This window comes from Bacillus rossius, chromosome 3, assembly GCF_032445375.1.
Source record: "Bacillus rossius redtenbacheri isolate Brsri chromosome 3, Brsri_v3, whole genome shotgun sequence".
NCBI classification, from domain to species: domain Eukaryota; kingdom Metazoa; phylum Arthropoda; class Insecta; order Phasmatodea; family Bacillidae; genus Bacillus; species Bacillus rossius.
The window spans coordinates 56,046,943-56,068,289 of NC_086332.1; the positions used below are offsets into that span (position 1 = coordinate 56,046,943).

Below are 21,347 nucleotides of genomic sequence, written 5' to 3' on the forward strand. Positions count from 1 at the left end.
GATAAAAAGGCTGCATACAAATAATACATAAGTGAGGTTATGTTATACTTCTTTGGATACATGAAAAAATTATGAGAGTGAATTAATAAGATGCGCGGGCAGCTTAAAACTAAATATTCATACGATGAAAAATAGGCTACATAAAAAAAATGATACATACTTTAGTGATTTATATTGAATACTGGTCCACACAATATTTTTTTTAACTCCATGGAAAGATAAGAACAAATAATAAAGTGATAAATATGAGTTTCATTCACGCCATTGTATATCCACACTTCCATATCTTTTTGGTGTAACTTTATTTCTTCCTTATATGCATGTCCTAAGTGTATACATTTGTCTATAGTGTACTTGTTTACGGATATTTTAAATTTTATTATTAATTTTTTATCATTTTTTTCAAAATGAAACGTGGCCTATAGAACTCAGAGATTAGTGAAAGAATTGTCAGAATCGGATAAGTAGTAACCGAGATTACCCCCAACATAGAAACAAACACTTGCCTATTTATAATAGTTGTTTAGATATATCTTTACCTCGGAGGCATAAGACACTATGTTCACTTTTGAGCAAAATGCACTTTTAACCAGGAACTTAGCCACCGTTTGACGTTCTTTCCAGTGGCATATAACACTAAGTTCTACAATATGTCAAAAATTCACATATTTTGGGTCTAAAATAGTTGAGTATATAAATGAGGCACTAATTCAAATTATTAAAAAAATATATATTTTTGTGACATAATGACTTATGTCTCCGAGGTACAGATGTATACTTCGCATGTGAGCAGACTTTTCGGATATCTACCAGGTGTTTCCTTTCTTTATCTTTGCCATCATATGGACACAGAATCGGTTCAATATATTGGAATTTAGAGACGAGTTACGAAATACTTGGTTGTAGATGGACAGTATTTCATATATCTTGTTTTATTGAGAAAACTTGGTCTGTTGAAGATGCTCGCCTGCCCACGCGAGGCCCGCCACGTGCTCGGCGCAAGGAGCAGACTAAGCCGACACCTGCAACTCGGTCGAATGGGGCAGCGTGTACCCCAGGCTGTGTACGAGGAGCGGCCTGCAACCCGCAGGGCACGCGCCGTGTCCGGGGTTAATCCAATTATCGGGTTGTAATTGATTTCATGTTTCCCTCTGGGAACAGCCGAACCTCATTTAAACTTTCGCGGCGTGGCGAATCGGCGATTCATTTCCCTGCTATATGCTCGTTCAGTGTTGTCTTTTGAATAACTTAATACTTTACCAGAAGCAGAGCTGAAACGAAACAGTGGACTTCAATGATTTTTTTTGAATAGCTGTCTTATTTCAAAATACTATTACAATAATATTTCGTTTGCTTCTGTAGGACTGTAATGTGTTCACAAACACAAATTTTGGTATCTAAAAACCATCGACTTTTTCAAATAAAATCAATGATTGCAACATTTATAACGAGACTTTTTTGTGAAATTTACTTTAAATTACACTGTATAAAGTGCATCCGTTCAAAGAACATGAAAAATGGTATGTGACCTTAAGTAAATAATCTGTAACGTACTTTGGGCCAGGATAATATTTCAGAAATTTGAAGCCACGTCCAGTTCAATGTGTGTACCTGGAAACAGTTGAACTTGATTTTCATTTATTGTGAAGTCACGAAACGCCAAACATGTGAATTATCATTTTCCTGAATAAGGAAAATGAAAATGCTACACATAAACAGTTCTAAAATTTTATGTAACTTTGAGTCTAAGTGGTCCACCCCACTCCACGTTTAGTTTATGGCGCTGGGATTTTTAATGATGAATTTCACAGTGTAAATGTTGAATAATTTACAATATATTCAATAACTTCTATTGCGAATGCTTTTCATCTAGTGTAATTCCATAACTAAATGTCAATGATGAGTCTTTGTACCCATTGCTGTGTGTCGTGAGCACAGGCAACGTCACGGTGATGAGAGCCGTGACATTCTGTGCTGGCCAAGGTTTACCATTGCCTTCCGCGGGATGAAGGTGAGCGGGACATCAGAAACTCGCATTAATGAACCCAGGGAGAAGGTTTGAAACATCCCCTCCCCGGCTGGGAATCGAACCCGAGCCCCTTGACCCAGCTGCCAGACGCGCTATACACCTGACCAAGACTATTACAAAATAATGCCTTCATCGTGAGTCTCAAAACACACATATTTACATCCTGTGACAAGACAACCGTCTTATTGAAAAGGAACAATAAAAGCATAACGAAGTAAAAGTTAGTAAGAGATGGACAGCCAATAAAACATTTTGTGTGAAAAAACTACATTTAAATTTAAATGAATACAACGAATAACTGAGAGAGAAAAAAATTAACTGTTTTGTGGTTACACAGATATTTCACAAATCGTCATTATGCACACAATATTTCAATAACTTATTTATTTAAAATATTACTTTTTCCTTTTTTATTAATAAATCAAACTATTGTTCATCTAAAATTAATGGTTTCATTTCATTAATTTAGAGTAATTATTTATCTATCACTTTCAATATTGATTTAATCATAATTCTCATACATTGTGTTTTTTGTGTAAAACTGTGAAGTATTGTTCCTATAGTGCGTCTATAAATATTTTTGGGGTGTCAACAAGGTAAGTATTTATCCTCGCATGCCATTCAAAACCAAGAACTAACTTATAATTATTTTACTATCAAAATATTGGATAATATTGAACATATTATTTAACAATAAGTTTATTGAACATAATAAATTCACTTTTATTTCAAGAAAAGTTTTCTTCACTTGGTGAAGATTGGATGTGAAAGTTTCGTGTTTGCTTCATAGCCCCGTCAGATGTGTCGGATGAACACTTGTTTTTGACGTCCCTAGTGAGGAATACACAGCCATCGACCTGGAAAATAAGACCACAGACAGTTTGTTGAAAACATTCTTGAAGAACCTACATCAGTGAAATATAATAAGTCAAAGTAAAGAAATTTTATTTTTCATTTTTCAAAGTTTCTTTTAAAATATAAACATTGAAACAAAACTTTTAGGCTATTCTTATAGATTTTTAGAACACACTTTTAATGTCTTCAAAGGATTTGAATTGATCAGTTTATTTTTAAAATTTGTAAACTAATTTAAAACTTGTTGACAGTCTTTAGATCACAATCTTAGCAATCATTTCATAAAATCATTAGGTGTCGGAAAAATTACATATTAGGGCTAAAAAATTACATATTATATTGTTTTGCTAATTTACATTTAAATGTTATTTTATTATTTCCGACATAAATGCTATTTAACCTAGTATTGAAATTGAATGTTTTCTAATATATAAGCCTAATATGACATGTATTCGTTGAATATTCTTAATAACAATGCTACATATCTGCTACACATTAAGTTACTGAGAGTTTTTAAAAATTTGTTTAAAAGGTTAGAGTTTCACATTTACAAAAAACTCTGTCGTGTAGATTATCAGTTACCAGACTTCGTACTTTGTTGTTTTTTGAGAACACAATGTCACATTTAATAAAAATTTTAACGCATGTTTAGGACTTAACAACGCACATACACACAACACGTCTACCATCTATGCTACAGATTTTGTTTTGTGTCACGGACGGAAGGTGTACTGTTGGCTAATAAGAAGAAAGCACGACTGGTTGTACTCGCTTGCATTTTGCTTCAGCAGGAGTTTGTAGTAAACCACAGCAGTGTTAGAGTTACTTACTTTGTGTTCCCTAAATATTACACTTGACCCGTGTGGCGAATTTTAGGTAATCATTCTCTACACTAGTTTTTCTGACCAACTTGCTTCGTGGAATCGCCATGTCTCTGTGATGCAGCCAATTTACATGCCACCGAAATAATTTAGAACTTTATATCTTTCCAAACCAGATAAAATGTGAAACACTATAAAATAAAGCTGCGACTTAATATTCGCTAATGTATAGCACTACGAATTTTTCATAGTAATAAGGTTTTTTTTTTTTGTGATTTTAATCTATAAAGACATGAAAAAATTATTTTGCACAAAACTGAAATAAACTGTTGTTTGTAAGTATTTTAACGTATATGTTAATATTTAATTTTCAAACATATTGAACGTAATTTTTAAGTTTTAAATGGTAGCATGATAACGTTAATTTTTCAGTAACACATGTTAATTAAAGAAACATACAGGTTTTTCAGTCCCTACAAATCATTTACAAAATGTTTCAATATAGGTTTGAATAACTTTATTCCTTAAAATGAAACATACAATAGTAATATATATATGTAGGTTTATAACTAAATAAGCGATTACAATCATTTATCTAAACAAAATGTGTCATGTATTTAGGGCTTACGTCAAGTTGAGGATTGAAAACTTAAGAATTAAAAGTAAGAATCCATCCTATCCTAAAGAAAACAGTGAATACAAGTGAAATTGTTAACATTTTAACTAGTACACACGTATGCATAGTAATTTTTTAAGCACAGGAAAATTTCGTCCTGTTAGTTCTGAAGTATTAATCAAAACCTAGCCATAATTTTTTTTATTTACTATGTACAATACTCTGTTGTAAAAATAAATCAAACACTCACTGAAATTTGAGTTTACGAATCAAAATAAAAATAAAGGTGGTCCTTTGGATATTTGTTATGAATAAAATTTCCTCTTTGGAAATTTTTTACCCAGAGTGAGGAAGATATCATTTTTCATCTAAACCTTATTTCAATTTTGCAGGGCCTTTCTTACGTTTATTAAACGTCGTGATTTAAAAAGTTTAAATTAATATTTGTAGATATGTCAAGGGAAATAGACTCATCTATTCCATAAAGCCCAGATAAAAACAAACAATGGTTATGAAAACCAAACAATATTATTATTTTTACTCAAATACCAAGGCATTTTCAAGTATATTACGATGAAAGACTATCTTTTGTAGCCGTTACCATAGTGCGACTTCAAAAAATGTTTCATAGTTTTTCGTTTCATGGTCCATAGACATGATAGCTACTGTTATTTTGTATAAATCAATTTCAAAATGATACATAAAACACAGTAACGTAAAATCTAAGTTTAATTCGCTAGTGAGCAAAATCCGACCATTGGGGAAAAATTAAAAAAAAATTACAATTACCTCATCCGTTTGTAAATATATAATTTTTTTATAGTTATACCAAAATTTTTTGTAAAGATAAATTTTTTGATGTGACCATACAAGTAATGGAAAAAAACAGGATTTGGAATACCAAAAAATTCATAACTCCCTTAGTAGGCACACAATCAAATCCGTTCCGAATGATTGTAATCATTATAAATATAACCTTAAACTTTTGTTTCAAACAAAGGGTTTGAAAAATATGAGTGTAAAATTATATATATATATTATTTTCCTACTGTGTACACTAGCAAATCCTTTCTTATTTATTGTAAGCCTTCTAAATTTTACTAACAACTGTTGTCAAAAATTATTTTATATGACCAAACATAGCTACAATGGTGGAAAAAATTAGTGTTGAGGTACAAAATAAACATAACTCCCTTATTAGGTACACTAAAAAATTTGTTACTGTTTATTGTAAATGTCAAAAATAGTATCTGAACCTTTTGACTAAAACACTTTTTAATAATTCAAACCACTACTGCAAGGGGGTTAAAAAAAACAGAAATTTAAATACAACAAAAATCTTAATTTACGTACCATGTACACTATAGAATCCATTCCTATTTTATTTAATCTCTCTAAGTATTATCAGAACTTTTGTTGAGCCAAAATTTTGATACGATTAAGAATTACTCCAATCATAACTCTTATAGTAGGTAAACTATCAAATCCGTTACGATTTACTGTAAAAAGATCTAAACATTATCTAAAACTATTGGCTGAAAACATCCTGAAGACCAGGGTTTTAAAAAAAAAGGTTTTGAATTTTTAAAAATTCTAAACCACCTGAATACTTAAATACCCATTCAAAGTTATTAAAATTTTTATCTTTAACTTTTGGTCCAATACAAAATTTTTAAACAAAAATTTATTTGTGCAAGGTTTAAAATATACTGTTTTAAAGTCAAACAATTTTTAATTTATTTGTAGGCATAGTATGAAATTAGTTATTAGTTAGTCAATACTGAACGCATAAAAATCATTCGACACATTTTCCTTGCATGGAATATGAGAAAATATTTAATAAATATTTCACAATATTGAAAAATATATAGGATACAATACAGATGACGTCCTCATAAGTCTATAGAAGTTTCTAGAATGTTCAAGAAGTTTCCAGAACGTGCCCAAAGAAAAAAATACTTTGAATTCTTACTGCACCTGTAGGCTTTAAATATAATTCATTCCCGGCCACTTACGATTTTGCCACTCACTATCACACATTATTGTTATATCTAAGCCAGTGCTTTAAGTTTTTGAGCTAAAACTCGAATAAATGGTTCAATGCTGGAAAAATTCAAATCTAAATTATATCATCCTGGAATTTCCACATATGTGTACTAATTACGGTGCTTTAAAATTCAGAAAAAAATACAAAAACGTTTGCAATTCAGTTTAATAAAGTGTAAATAATATTAAAATCAGTCTATTCCAGTATTTTCGAAAATTTATGGAAGTTATATTGTACCTAGTAAAAATGTTTGGCTGTCTAAATTTGATACAGCACACATCGTTTAGTGTTTGCATACATTCTAATTTAATGTAAGGTAGCTGCTATAAATTAATTTTTAAATAATACTTCGATATTGGATTTTATTGTGTTTAGCTCCTAAGGTTTTGTGTTTTTAGTTCAATACTTTTTTTATATTTTACTCAAACATGCACTCATGATGTAAATAAGATCTCATTTAATATATAGTTATTATTTACTTCATTGCTTAGCGAATTGAAAATTTACAGTTTGCATATTTAGTCCAAGTATTTCGATTGAGAAAGATCTCTGGGAATTAATGTACTCCGACACTATTTTAAACTTAAAAATTATATTGATGAATACACGCTTAAAATAAACATATTGACGTATAATTGCGGTCAATGAATCCTCAAAATAGTTTTTGGGTGTAACTTTACTATGACATTTTTAAGTTTTTCTCTTTAAATATCTGAGTGGTTTAATAAGAGTAGACTAATAAGCGGTTGTTACGCAATGTTTCTTATACTTACTGGTTGTAATACATATTAGGCCCTGTAACTATCTAACGTGGTGTTTATGATATGGACTTCTATATATTTTTTTTACTTATTCCTCTACTATCCCTGAAATTTTATACCAATTTCTGAATCTTTCTGTACATTGCACATATTGTGCCACGATATCTCAGAATTTATAGTTGCCTTCGAATCACTTTGATATCGACGGAATTATAATTATGACACACACACACATATATATAATTATTCCCTTTAACTTCTTTAGTTTCATTAAAATGCAGCTCTGAAACTACGAAACCATAAAATATATTTTATAGATTTACCTAAAAAAAACTCTAAAATCTAACATGTTGAAATCGCATGTAGTGGTGCGAGGCCTAGCAAGAAGGAGAACACACCCACCAGTTCGTCAGCCTCTAAAATTCACTCTATGGAAAAGAGATAAATGGAAGGAACTATGTAGTAAAGAAATAGAAGAATACAAAAGCCACCTGAAGAAATATCCCAATCGGCTATAAAGAGGTTGTCTCTACACTATTATTACACAAATAAATCTACTTCTGAGATTCCCTTAGACTTATCTTGCCAAGGTTCCAACCCACTGACTATCAGAGTTGGGTGTGATTGAGGTTATGTATTTTTCCCTTCAAATGGGAACCGAAAGACATCACATGATTTTTATCAGTTAACGTGCCAGAACAATTTTTATCGTTAAGGTTTGAAAATGAGAGATGTTCAATGAACATAACATAGTGAATATTAAAGGTAATAATAGCTGAAGTACCATCACTGCCCGGGCTTTACACGTCATTACACATCAGGTCATGTACTTGAAAGACGAAAATGTTTTTATCTTTAACGCCCCGCAACAAATACGTATCAAAAGGAATATACTTTCAAGTCTGTAGGTCATAGTTCCGGAGAATTCGTGATGAGTGAGTCAGTGAATGGTATTTCGCTTTATACAATTTTTACCACCTCCTTAGGGATGGAATTTATAAAACTATTTCCTTTATGCAACCCTAGGGTACTCAAGGAATATTATTTCCTCCAAGTTTCAAACCTCTAGGTTCACCGGTTTAGGCTGTGCGCTGTCTGTGAGTCAGTGTTATTAAGTAGATTAAATTTGTGACTTGTAACAGCCAGTCACTCTTACCTTCCGGGATCCATGCTTTGGCACAGATAAATAAAGCGATAAAATATTTGTTTCGCCTAAAAACTGTTGAAACCTTAAAACAATGGAATTTCACCAATAGATAGTGCCTAAAATTAATGCTCATCGTTTCAAGATCCAAGCAGAAGGGCAAAGCGAGTGAATCACTAATTTTATTTTCTATTTGAGTTGTGAGATCTGAGGCTTCTTTAGGCTATGCTAGAAGTCTCATGATCCCAATTCAAAGACCAGATTTTAATATATATTTAATTACATTTCTTATTCTCTGTGTGTTTGGATTGGTTTCATAAACGCCAATTATGCTGCTTGGTTTGACTGACAAGTCAAAGGTTTCCAAGAAAAACAGGAATAGTAACATTAATTCCTTACTAAAGTTTGTTCAACACCGAATTAAAAAAATACTAATTAATAAGTTTTTTAGTAATAGAGTGCAAAACCATTGGAAAATATCCCGGCTGTCTATTTCACTATTTGACAGTGACGGCAGTCTTTGATTACTTATGCATACACTGTGCAGTCAACTGATTTCCTTCCGCTGTCTCAGTCTGAAGGTTGCGGGAGAGATGGCCACCACGGAAAAGATCGCCACCAGAAAGTACTCCACTATGGGAGGTGGTCAAGAGGCTTATGACAAGCGGCGTTCAGCTTCTGAGCAAGTACTAACGCTGTCCTTGAAGATGCTCCGTAATGTCGGCATGTGGTCAACGAAAAAGAAATGCATCGTCTCCCTACGCACATTACTCATATCCACCAGCACGCCGCTTCTGATACTGATAGCCGCCTCGTACTTTTTGGTGTCCGGAAAGACCATGTATTCCGCTTTGGAAAACACCTGCTTTATCCTGACGTTTGTTCCCATCGTCTACAACGTACTGATACTACTTTACAAGAAGGACCAGTTCGAGGAAATCGTTACGAATTTGAAGTCCTTTGCAGCTCGCACAGTTTGCGATCTCACGGAAAAGTCTCTGCAAGATGCGGTCGCAACCGAAAAGAAAGTGGCTGTACCGTGCGTTATATTTTTGACATTTGGCTTCTACGTTAAAATTTTCCAACCGGTGGCCATATATTACATAGCCCATCAAGATGCCAACAGCACATTCAGGATGACGCTACCGGTGGGGATGTACCCCATAAGCGAAAACGAAAACAACTTAACATTTGTTCCCTTGTTTGTCCTTCAGTTCATCGTGGGAACTCTTGCTCTTGTAACTATAGCGACTGTGGAAAATTTCGTATTCGTCCTAATAGTGTACACCACCAACCAGTTTGAAGTACTTAACACTTTGATAATAAATGTTGACTCGAGCGCCAAAGACTGGCATCTCGAAACTTGCGATGAACGTTGGCACCAGAAGTCAGTGATTGGAAGGAAAAACACGAGAGAGAACGACAAATCGGAATTTTCTTCAGGCGATACTGAGAGTTGGTGTAGAAAGTCAGAGTCAGGTAAAAACTTTGAAGTTGTTCGCATTTGGAGAAAGCTGGCTGCTTATCATCAAGAAGTATTGAGGTAAGGTGATCCGGAACACTGTAGGTCCCTAGTGAGAGGTTCCATGAAAGGCATGCTCTTTGCAATTATCAAAAAAAATTAGAAAATTATATTAGCTAGTAAAAATTTATTTGTTTCAGGAATGCAGATAACTTATGTGAACTTCTTAGAACATTATTTTTCTTACACTATGCCCTGACATCTGTAATATTATGCTTGGCTCTGTACCAATTTAATGCGGTAAGTCATTTACATATTAAATACTAGAATTACTGGTTCAACGGCTTTGCCAACAAAACATGTTTATTTTCACACGTTTTACTTTTCTATCTTAAGAGTATAGTGTTCGTTATTTTTAATTTTCTTGAATCTTCAGTTAATTTATATTCATTTTTACTGTCAAAGTCCTCCCCCATATTTATTTGATCTTTTAAATTTTTTTTTAATTCCTACTATTATTTTAAATATGAATGTCTGGGTGTTTAGATGTTTGGATGTTTGAATAATTGTTACCTAATCATGCCCAAACCACTGATCGGATTTGGATGAAATTTGGCACTAATATCTTGGATTAACACATAGGCTACATATAATTATGAAATGCTATCCCTAAGGGAATAAAAAGGGATGAATTCAGTTTTATAATAGTAAATCATAGAAGGTAAGTCAAAGACATAAATTGAGTATGTGTCATTTCTCTATGCCACTACACAGTAACATAGTATCCTATCCTTTTCCTTGGCGAGATACGTCCGCTTAGAGAAGCTCGCGGTGGCTAGCGAACTAACGGCGCTAATAACAGCTTTGTTTTGTACTTCATCATTAGATGACGTTGCCTTGAATTTGAAACGCTGTATCGTTTGGCGTGTCCGTAAATAAAATAAGAAATAAATATGTTGTACGCCGTAGTCGGCGAATCTAACATATACATATTGATCGACACGATGATGACCAGTAATGACAGTACTGCTTACCCCGTGGAATTCCTGAATTTCGTAGAACTGTCAGGCGTGCTTCACCACAAACTGGAGCTGAAGGTTGGCGTCTCGGTTTTGCTGATGCGTGACCTTGATGCACCGAGATTGTACAACGGTAACAAGGCTGCGCATCACAGAGCTGCGGAGAAGCAGTATTAAGGTGACTATCCTCACTGGAGCAGCTGAAGGATAGAGAGCGTGTTGATTCCCAGCAACCTAATAATTCCCAGTAATTTGCCCTTACAATTTAAGAGGCTGCAATTCCCGCTAAGGGTTAGCATTTACAATTACAATTAATAGATCCTAGGGCTAAACATTAAAAGTGGCAGGATTTCAATTGTGAACTACATGCATTTCGCATGATCATCTCTATATTGGTCGTTCAAGAGTATCGAAAGCCGAAAACTTATACAAACTGGTGGAAAATAATATATCATACAATGTTGTCTTTGCGAATATAAATAATTAAATTATATATGTCAAGGAACAAAATTAATTCAGCTATTCTTCCAAGTCAATGAAGCCCAAAACTGCAATACCAATCAGTCTCATCCTTTTTTATATATAATTCATTTTCCCTCTTTATTCATTCCCCTCTGGATCCAAATCTAAAGTCACGGGGAAAAGGGTGTCATAAAATCATATACTTAATATATACTAATAATTGAAAAAGTCTTATGTATAACGATTTTAGTAAATATAATTCTTAGACGGTTTTGTTATGAATTATATATTTTATAAACCTGATAGTTTATTGTGTATATTTATCTAGTAAAAATGTTTGGAATAAATCGCATACTATTCTTACAATGCTAAAATATCAACAATTACATTAAACTGCGCGAGCGAAGCCGCGGGTTATTAACTTGTTAAAAATAATGCACAGCCCCAGCAAGAATAAATATTAGAAATGACTATGGCAGTAACTAATGAAAATACGTATCCGTAACTAAGGCACTAATAATTATGCCACCGTGAAGTCTTAAAAGTTACTGAGTATGTGGCACTTCAGTTAAATCTTAATATTAGTAAGTAAAATTAGTGAAGTATTCACTTAGCTTTTTTTACGACGATTCACAATTAATTTTTGTGTTAACTCTACTGTATCTAAAGGTTAAAAAGTAATTATTTTTATTTTAACAAAATTGTAAATTCAAATAAAATCATAGCAAAAGAGAAATATAATGCATTATCTTAACACGAAATCGAAAGCTAGTAAATATGAATAATATTTATTTCCCAACCATTCCCACCAGTTTGGCCGACACGATGTTGACGACAGAGAAGTACAAATATGACTGAAATAAATAATAGTTTTAAAAAACTAAAAAAACACGCTTTTATATAAAATCCAACTTAAATATAAAAAATAAATTTTAATAAATTTGATTTAAAAATAGTGTAAAATAAAAAAAAATATTTTTTTAAAAAAAGCGTGGGGTGGGTGCATGGTGTCAATAGTTATAATTATTTTATTGACAGATATGAGTAGAAGGATTATCATTTTGATAATATCTTAAAAAGCACCCCACGCTTTTTTTAAATAATATATTTTTTTATTTTACACTATTTTTAATTCAAATTTATTAATATTTATTAAATGGTTGTAAGGTTATTAAACCTTTTGTTGCTAAACGTTTATATTTTGAGATTATTAAAATTATTTTAATGAGCATTAATTTCGTTTAAAACATTGCATTGAATACATTATATACAAAGGTAAATTAAAATTTTATATTTTATGAAGGATTTAGTGTGAAACTTAACATAATTAATTCATAAACTTAACTATTACAGTAACTTTAATGTCACTGCTGTCATCAGGGGAAGGGAATCTCAAATGAGTAGCGGAGGGCTGCGATTGGCCAGCAGACAGGGATAGAGGGTTGAGTCTTCCTAGGAAAGGTTCTTTTATCCAAGAAGAGGATAGATGAAGGCCACGTGTCGCTGTGGAAACAGATAATTTAAAGAAATTTGTTATAAGATATTTGTAATAAAATAAAATATTTTAAATTGTGACTGGTTCAGTTCTGGACTTAAATTGACGGGCATGCTAACGGTGTTGCCATGATTCACAAAAAAAAAAAAATTTTGTTCCCCTTCATTATTGATATAGGGGTGTTTTACATATCTGTTCTTGATGAAGTAACATAAGTTATTGAATAATTTTCAATGAAGTGTTTTATCATGTGTATTCTTGCACTAAATTTAATATATAACTATGCAAACGGGGCAATTGAGGACATCTTTGATTATAAAACATTTAAAATTATTAAATTGTCACGCTTTATAACTTTCTAGCCTTATTGAAATTCTAAAAACCTGCATGTATTAAATTTATATTTATTAGTTTCTAGTGTCAATTTTTCGTTAATGACAGCATTTGATATGTATTTTTTAAATTTTTTTCAGGCTGAAGAATTTTTGCGGCGTTTGCACATGTCGTGGTTCTTGTCTTCTGTGATGATACGATTGTTTATTTTGAGCTTCCTGTCATCGAGGCTTACTACCAAGGTTGTATTGTGTATGCTTGTCAGTTTGACCTTAAAAAAACTAAGTCCATTATTTTTAACGCTTAAAAATTTCCGAAATAGAAGTTAAGATGAAATGCAAATTTAGTATTTCTATTATCAGTTCAAAATTTTTGCAATTTCCTGATACTCAATTTAACTTTATCATTATCTACTACTACTCTAAGAAAATTGTGCAACAATATTAGGAATCAATATGTAAATAAACATTCCATTCAACCACTGCAGCATAGTTAATTGCATGACAACTTCTGAATCTGGGGTGCTGGGTTCTAGTGTGGTTCGGTTCCTTGCGTTCATGAAAGCCAATCGTTTTAAGTATGTACGCATGATCGTAAGGAAAAAAGCTCTTGCCTTTAGCTTCGCGTTGACAAGTTGTAAACGCTGACTAAAAATTCAAAAGAAACGTGGAAAATTTTCCACACTTTCACATTGAGAAAACATGTTAGAAATTGTTGAACGAATTCTGCATTTTTAATGATCGCGGCAAAAGCGATGTTTGTGGGTATGTTTAGGTGTGTGTGTGTGTTTGTGTGTGTGAAAACAACATAATGTTAATGAAGTCATAATTTCACATTCAAACATTAAATCGTTTCTTCTAATATTTTTTTCTCGTTTTTAAAAACTGCTTAGTTACATTTATTTCATATTTGTCTCAAACACATTTTAACAAATACTTATTAAATGTTTTCAGACAAACAAACATGGTACCCACTAACATTGATACAGTGACGTCGTTCGGTAGCTCAGCTGAAATATAAATGTAGATTTAATCGTACAAAAATGCAATAATGGTAGTTGACGGTTATTCATTTCAGTAGTTTAAAAATATGTACAACTATCGAGGTTACGTGCATTGTATTAATTTATATACAACACACTGTCTGAAAATCCTGAAATTAAGAAGTTATGTAGTGTCTGTGTGCAATTATTGCCACTTTAGTGCATAACTGAAGTAAAAATAATAAAGACCTTTCAACACCCTTCCCTAAAACGGATGAAAAATACTTTTTAATTACAAAATATTCATTTGGAAACTAGTTGCAAAGTAGTAGTTTGTAACATCACAAGAGAAATACTGTAACTTTGTTCAACACATGGCTATATTTGTATATGCATATCGAATATGTAACATTTTTTTTAAATAATACTGATTATTTCTTATGAAAATTGGCGAAATTGCTGTTTCACTTAAGAATGATTTTTTTTAACAATGGAAACGATAATCAAATATAAATAATTGTACTTTATTTTGTTTTATTATGCTTATTATTGTGCGCAGTTTTATTACGCTTATTATTATGCTCAGTGGAAAGCTATTCAGGGAACAGTTTACAAAAAATTTGCAACTATTGCCTGTACTGGGATAACACAAAACGTAAATTCCAGGGTAAGAAACCCAACCCAGTATTGTTGTGAACTCTATTTTGTAGTGATACGGTAGTTTTTAAGTAAATGTTCAAATTTACAAATATCCGTAATTATATGAATATTTCTGTTCCATTTACAAAAAAAAAATTACAGTCTAACCAATTGCTAACCTCAACTTTTGAGCAGACATGCACCCCGTAGAATAAATGTACCTCCACGTGGAAATGTGACTTTACTAATTGGTTGTTCCTGCAGAGTGAAGCAGTGAGTGACGCAGTAGCCGCCAGCCGGTGGTACGAACACAGCCGCGAAGCCAAGTCGACGTTTGTGATCATCATGTGCCGAGCGCAGAGGCCGGTGCAGATGTGGGCGGGCCGTTTCGCTGTCATGTCACTGGAGACGTACGCTGCCGTGAGTGACTTCTCACTATGTCATATCGGGCACACTACACTAGTCGAAATAATCAGGGGATCAGTAGGGGCAGGCATTTTTCGCAAAAACAATCTGTATTGCAACAAGGTACACCCGCACCAGCGGTTCCTTCCTTGTGATTGGCGGCCGTCTGCGAGAGAAGTCGTTGCCTTATTTGAAAGAGCCACTCCGAACGCGTTTGATTCCGCACTGAGTTACAGCGACTGGTGTTGAAACAATCGACGTGTACCTGAAAGAAACTTAACCCAGTAACGAAACACATACGGAGCTTCAGTGTTTTAACTTTCAGCTAGTCTCGGAATCTTTCCCCTAAAAATTGCATGTTCCTGCGCCTTACGTAATGTCGGGCAAGCGCGAGTTTTCAAACTACACTGGTCAGAATCATCAGGGTGTCATCCGACAAGATGTGCTTTCAGCAGCAGTACCAGCTAAAAGCAGCGTCTGTTGACAGCCCGTCGGAACAGGGGGCGGAGTGCGACGCTTAACGTCAACGTGTCTTGCAAGCAGCAACAGGACGCAGGGTGTCATCTCAAACTGTCCGTAATCGTCTACATGCAGGCAGTCTCTATGCACGTAGGCACGTAGAAACTGGACGGAGGAACATCGTGGATGAAAGCGCACCGATTCTGTGCAGATTCGTTTCGTTTTCCAATGAGCCGCGATTCTTTGAGGAACCTAATAACCGAAGTATTCTGGAGGATAGGTGGAACTCGAAACAATTCATTAAGGATCTGGTTTTAATCGTCTAATTATTTTCTTTATATTCTACGAGCTGCAATACCCGGCGTTGCCCGGGCTGAACACAGGGTGTAGTTAGTAATTGTCTTCTTAATTTGAATGTCAAGTGTGAAAATTAATTTATATCACTTTCAGATTCCGACAGACGTTGTTCTTCCAGTTTATAGTTTATTACTTGGTCTGTATGTAATTTAGACTTTATAAAGCAATATAGAAAAAAGCTGAAAAATAAGAGATTACTAATATTGAAAAGATTCCATTATCTATCTAATGCTCTGCCTGCATTGCAAAGCCTCATTCAGTTTTGTTTTGTAATATGTTTGAAGTAGTTCAACATATACTATTAAAGACATGACAAACGCATCAAACGATGGTGCGTTTAAAATTCAAGGCAACTCTATCTATTGACGAAGTTAAGAACAAAATTGTTATTAGCGCCTTTATTTTGCTAGCGGCTGCAAGCTCCACTAAGCGGACTGGTCTCACCAAGGAGAAAAATATTAATTTTCCAGACCTTACTATGTGTATGATCGTGTGTCAGACATAGAGAAATGACACTCACTCACTATTTTTATGTCTATGACCTATGATTTTTTCTGTTATAATATGAAATATTCACTTTTTCACTCCTTTAGGGATGGAATTTCATATTAATATGGGGTCTATGGGTTAATCCAGGTTATAAGCTAGCTGTAGGCCAAATTTCATTCAAATCCATTCAGTAGTTTTTACGTGAAAGAGTAACAAACATCCATCCATACTTACAAACTTTCACGTTTATAATATTAGTAGGATTATCATTTTAGTCTGATTCCCTAATTATTTTAACCAGTTCATTTCAGATTAAATTGTTATTAGTAAAGCCACGATTATTTCACGAATCCATTTCACTTTAGGATGGACTGATTGACTTGGCTGTTTGGCCAACCAGAGGTGACATGTCTTTTTTTTAGTTAGGTTATGAGGTTTTCGGGAGAGTGGGCTTGAATTGTAGCCATCTTCTCTATTAATGTTTGCTGGGTGTTTTAATATTCATACTGATTCTCGAATGTATCTTTTCTTGTATTGCCAGATGTTTGCTATGGTGTGGAATTGCTTGAAATCAATGCCGTGTCTGGTTTCCAAGGAGTGTTCTGCTACAGCTGATAGTGGGTTTTCATGTTTATAGTCACTAATGTGTTCTTTAACCCTTGTGATTTTTCGTCTGCCAGTTTGTCAAACATATACCTTGCCACAAGAACATGAAATCTTGTACACACCAGCTAGGTTTTCGGCTGGAGTTTTGTCTTTCACAGATGTCAGAGACCCCTCAATCTTCTTTATAGGTTTGAGAATTGCATGAATTTCATGCTTCTAAAGAATTTTTGCCACTTGGTCTGAAGTTCTTTTGATGTAATTAAGTCTTTATTAGGAAGATGCTCTTTCTTTTGCTGTTGAGGTGGTTTCATAGTTTTTCTAATTTCTGATTTTGAATAACAATTTGATTGTAGAGCACTTGTTAGATGTTTCATTTATTCCACAATATTGTCTTCTTCGCAAATGACTCTAGCCCTGTTGACCGAAGTTGAGATGACTGTTTTCTTTTGATATGGAGGGTGATGTGAACGCGCCCGTAGATACCTGTCTGTGTGGGTTGCTTTCTTTAAACACTGTGGCCGTTGTGGTTATCCTCTCCTCTTGAGACCAAGACATCCAGAAAAGGCCATTTTCCTTCTATTTCCACCTCCATGGTGAATTTTATGTTCGGATAAATGCTGTTCAAGTGTTTCAGGAAGTCTTGCAGCGCATCTTTACCATGGTACCAAATCAAAAAGTTGTCATCTACATACCTGTAACAGCATTTGGGTTTAAGCTGACCGGTACTTATTGCTTTCTCCTCAAATTCGGCCATAAATATGTTGGTTAAGAGGGGATATAGGGGTGAGCCCATGGTGTTGCCTTCGTGTTTATTGTAGATCTGCCCCTTGAATGAGAATTAGGTGGAAGAAACACAGTGTTTTGTGAGCTTTACTATGTCTTTGCTCAGGTTGTATTCTCCCAGATGTGTAAGGAGAATTTGAAGGTCTTCTGGGAAGGATCTTTAGTGAAGATACCACATCAGAGCTGACCAGGAGACCTGTTGGTTGAAGAGAAAATTGCTTAAGAATCTTAATGAAATGTCAACCGAGCCGTATGTGATATATTCGCCTTGGACGCGGCTACAAGCCTGAAGCCAAGCTATTCTGTCAGCCTTTTTGTTCCTAAAAATGCTATGCAAGCTTGTGTTGCCATTGTTTTTCATCATATTCAAATATTGGAACTTTTTTTCAGATTCTGCAAGCTGCCTACAGCTACTACAACATTTTGAGTAAACTGACATGAATCATTACAGCAGCTTCAACGACAGTGGTTTATCACATTTTGTGTTAATGTAAGCAGTTATAGAATAGATTATTAGATATAGATGCACTAAATGTAAAAAAAATCCACAAGCAAATAGAATAAAATAAATTATAATTACACTTAACAAACTATGAGAAAAAATGGTTGATCAAAATGACTAATATTTTTTCTTGCTAAAAAAAACCTTAGTGTTTTGTCTGTACTTATAATAAACAATCACATTTTGATCATTTAAGGCTCGGTTTCAACGCCATGTTGATGTTATCTTTCTTCATTCTCTCGACATTTAGGGGCTATTTCTAAAGTTAAAACTCGACGCCTTCCAGATGATAACTAAGCGTAATATAATGAGTGTAAAAAGTCGCGTAAGTGATAATAGTTACAAACAATTAAACGAATTTTGTACATATATTATATTAAACTTCATGAATATTCGTTTAAAATATTTGTTACAGAACAACCAATGCAAAGGAGTTTAATTTTCATAAATAGCCCTTAAATAATACCTAGTAAAGACGAGAATATGAAAAAACACATGACGTAGCTCTTAATAATTTCAAGAATTATTTACAAATACTTTAAAATAATCGTAAATACAGCATTTTTGACGTGTTTTTTTTATCTTTAAAAAACAAAAAGACAGCAAATTAACTTTTCAGAAACCTACTTCAATGTCGATTGCACATTCCCTAACTAAGCTGACTGAAGTTTTCTTTGATGCGCAAGGGTTAAGCTCAGTGTGAGGGTTTTCTCATAAGAGAGAGTTGGGAAAGTTCGCGAGTTCATTTTTTGGGTGGGTGGACTTAAAAACTCATACATTCTTGTTACTTTTATGAATGGACCGTGAGTTACCCGACATCCCCGCAGGTCTCTGAGCTGATCGTAAATATCTAGCGACTGCACAAATCCAATACAGCTTAACACAGGGGGGAGGGGGGCGTATATTTACTACAATATCGGCTAATAAAGTGTTCCAGAAAATTGAGGGGGTATAAAAGTTTGAAGTTTTGTCTTCGTGACACAAGAACCTGTTTCAAGTTCGAAGAGTCTCTGCCAAAACTCCCCGGCGAATCCGCAAATCTTGAAATTTCAAAATTTCAAGTTATATTCCACTTTTTCAAGCCTAGATAACGTCCATTTTATTTTATATATATTCTTGCTATCCACGAAAGTTTTGATTGCTGCTGATATTTCTTATTCGTTTTATACACTTGGTAATTCCTGTTATTCTATTGTTTATTAAATTGGTGTTTTTAATTGTCGTACTTATTTAAAGAGTTTTTCAATTTGTTAGTATTTATGAAGCGATTTCTCCATGACCGTAGTAAATTCAAGCAATGAAGGCAAACTTAATCGTGTATATATATCTATATAAACTAGCATCTTTAAAGTCCAGTGGTACAGCAGTATGTAACTAAATTTCGGAAACCTTCCTAAGCTATGTCTTAACACCTGCAAACTTCGCGATATGTTCGGTGATGGAGCTTATACCTCACACCTTATATACAAACAAACCACAGATCGTAATTTTTCATCGAAGACAGCCACATTTTAACTTTTCTTCTAATTACAAGTGCATGGATAATTTTAAATGAGATATTTAAGTTTTTAATTTTTTTTTTGTCATTCGGGCCATGTCAAACTATACCTTCCCACAAACTAGAAGAAAGTGCAAGTCAGGCTTTTAATGTATGCAGTCTAGTTTAATACCAAATAATAACGCGAAATTTGCAGATTTATAATTACGTTATTTACTACGTCAAGCCTTAGAAAAGTAAATGATCTTAGAGATGCAGCTTAATCCAAGATGGCAGGTATTTTGTTTACCTTTACACAGTCGTATAATACTCTACCATCATGAACTTTAACGGATATTAAGCCGCAGATTGTGGTGCGCATCTTTTACTTCAGTTTTTAGCTTGACAAACTATAGGATCTTAGGACATTTGGCATAATATAACTACTGCAGTTGCAATATATATAAGATTATCAGTTATTTCCTCTTGATGGTTTCGTGCTATGGCCTTCTCATAAAAATGGGCATAATTTTTCGTAAAAACATTTATTCACTCATTAGAACTGTAATATGGTACGCCGGTGCTATAGATTGCTCCCTTGTAATTGGAGGTAGTCTGCGAGAGGAGTCACTGCCCTACTAGGCCGGGCCATTCAAGACGCGTTTGCTTCCTCACTGGATGGTTGTTATTGGTGTGCTGACAGTAGACAAATAAACCCAGCCAACCATGAAACACAGACTATTCTACAACGTTTTAACACACAGCTGTTCTTGAAATCATTTCGCGAAATATAAATGGGCTTTATTTTTACCAGACTTCAAAAACGCAAACAAAACTGTAAATATATTATTCACTTTCAAAATATAAAAGTGTACCAGAAAAAATTGATAAACTTGAGATGGCGAGACAAGATCCGATTACGTTCGCAGCCAAAGAGTTCTCCTTCCGCCGTTGTACGGTTGTATGAATGAATGTATGAATAAATTGATATTTGATTTATAGTCGTATGCAATAGTTCCTCCGGGGACAGGCGCCAGATGGTGGTGGTGTTTTTCCGCCATCTTGGATTGTGATGTCACGGCAGCCATCTTTGAAGGCGTTGACCTTTGGCATTGACCTTGACCCCGGCGGTCATATTGGATCCGCCATCTTGGATGATGTCATTTAGTTTCCTCGAACATTCTGCCATTTTGTTTTCTCGAACATTCCGCCATTTTGTTTACCGCCATTTTGAATGATGACATCACCGTTTAAAACCTTATGGCCGCCATCTTTAAAATCTTTATTTATTATTCGATTTTAATGAGTTTTTTTTAAATTTATAACAAAATTCAATTAATAAATTTTTATTAAAAAGTATTTTTAAAAAACATACATTTATGACATGGAGCTCGGAGTCCTCGGGTCGACCCTGGTGAGGGCAAAAAAAATGGTGACCGATCCTTCCCTCATGGTGGCTGTTGGCAGACTGACCCCCATCTCTTATGTCAAGGTATATATATTGTTAGCTAGTATGATGTCATGTCCGCCATCTTGAAAATCCATAATTTTAATGCTAGAAAATCGGGAAAAAATTTTAAAATTATAAAAAAATATTTATTATT

At 33.9% G+C, this 21,347-nt stretch overlaps 2 protein-coding genes across 2 annotated transcripts in view; one reads left to right on the top strand and one right to left on the bottom strand.

Annotated features, from left to right (window-relative positions):
• Positions 1 to 2,727: 2,727 nt before the first annotated feature.
• LOC134531291 (uncharacterized) overlaps positions 2,728 to 21,347 on the bottom strand; it is an 82,425-nt gene continuing 63,805 nt past the window's right edge. The window contains exon 5 of the mRNA XM_063366985.1: positions 2,728 to 2,886. The gene's annotated coding sequence lies outside the window, so the exon portion shown is untranslated. The remainder of the gene's footprint in view (positions 2,887 to 21,347) is intronic.
• Positions 13,193 to 18,230, top strand: LOC134531445 (odorant receptor 2a-like). The gene is made up of 3 exons (XM_063367149.1): positions 13,193 to 13,286; positions 14,930 to 15,085; positions 18,155 to 18,230. The coding sequence occupies exons 1-3, from the start codon at positions 13,212 to 13,214 to the stop codon at positions 18,203 to 18,205; spliced, it is 282 nt and encodes a 93-aa protein (XP_063223219.1). The 5' UTR covers positions 13,193 to 13,211; the 3' UTR covers positions 18,206 to 18,230.

Excerpts from the sequence above, each read along its gene's own strand:
- LOC134531445 (XM_063367149.1), top strand. The coding sequence starts at position 13,212 with ATGTCGTGGTTCTTGTCTTCTGTGATGATACGATTGTTTATTTTGAGC. Across the intron at positions 13,287-14,929 it reads CATCGAGGCTTACTACCAAG|AGTGAAGCAGTGAGTGACGC; the intron begins GTTGTATTGTGT and ends TTGTTCCTGCAG. Across the intron at positions 15,086-18,154 it reads CACTGGAGACGTACGCTGCC|ATTCTGCAAGCTGCCTACAG; the intron begins GTGAGTGACTTC and ends ACTTTTTTTCAG.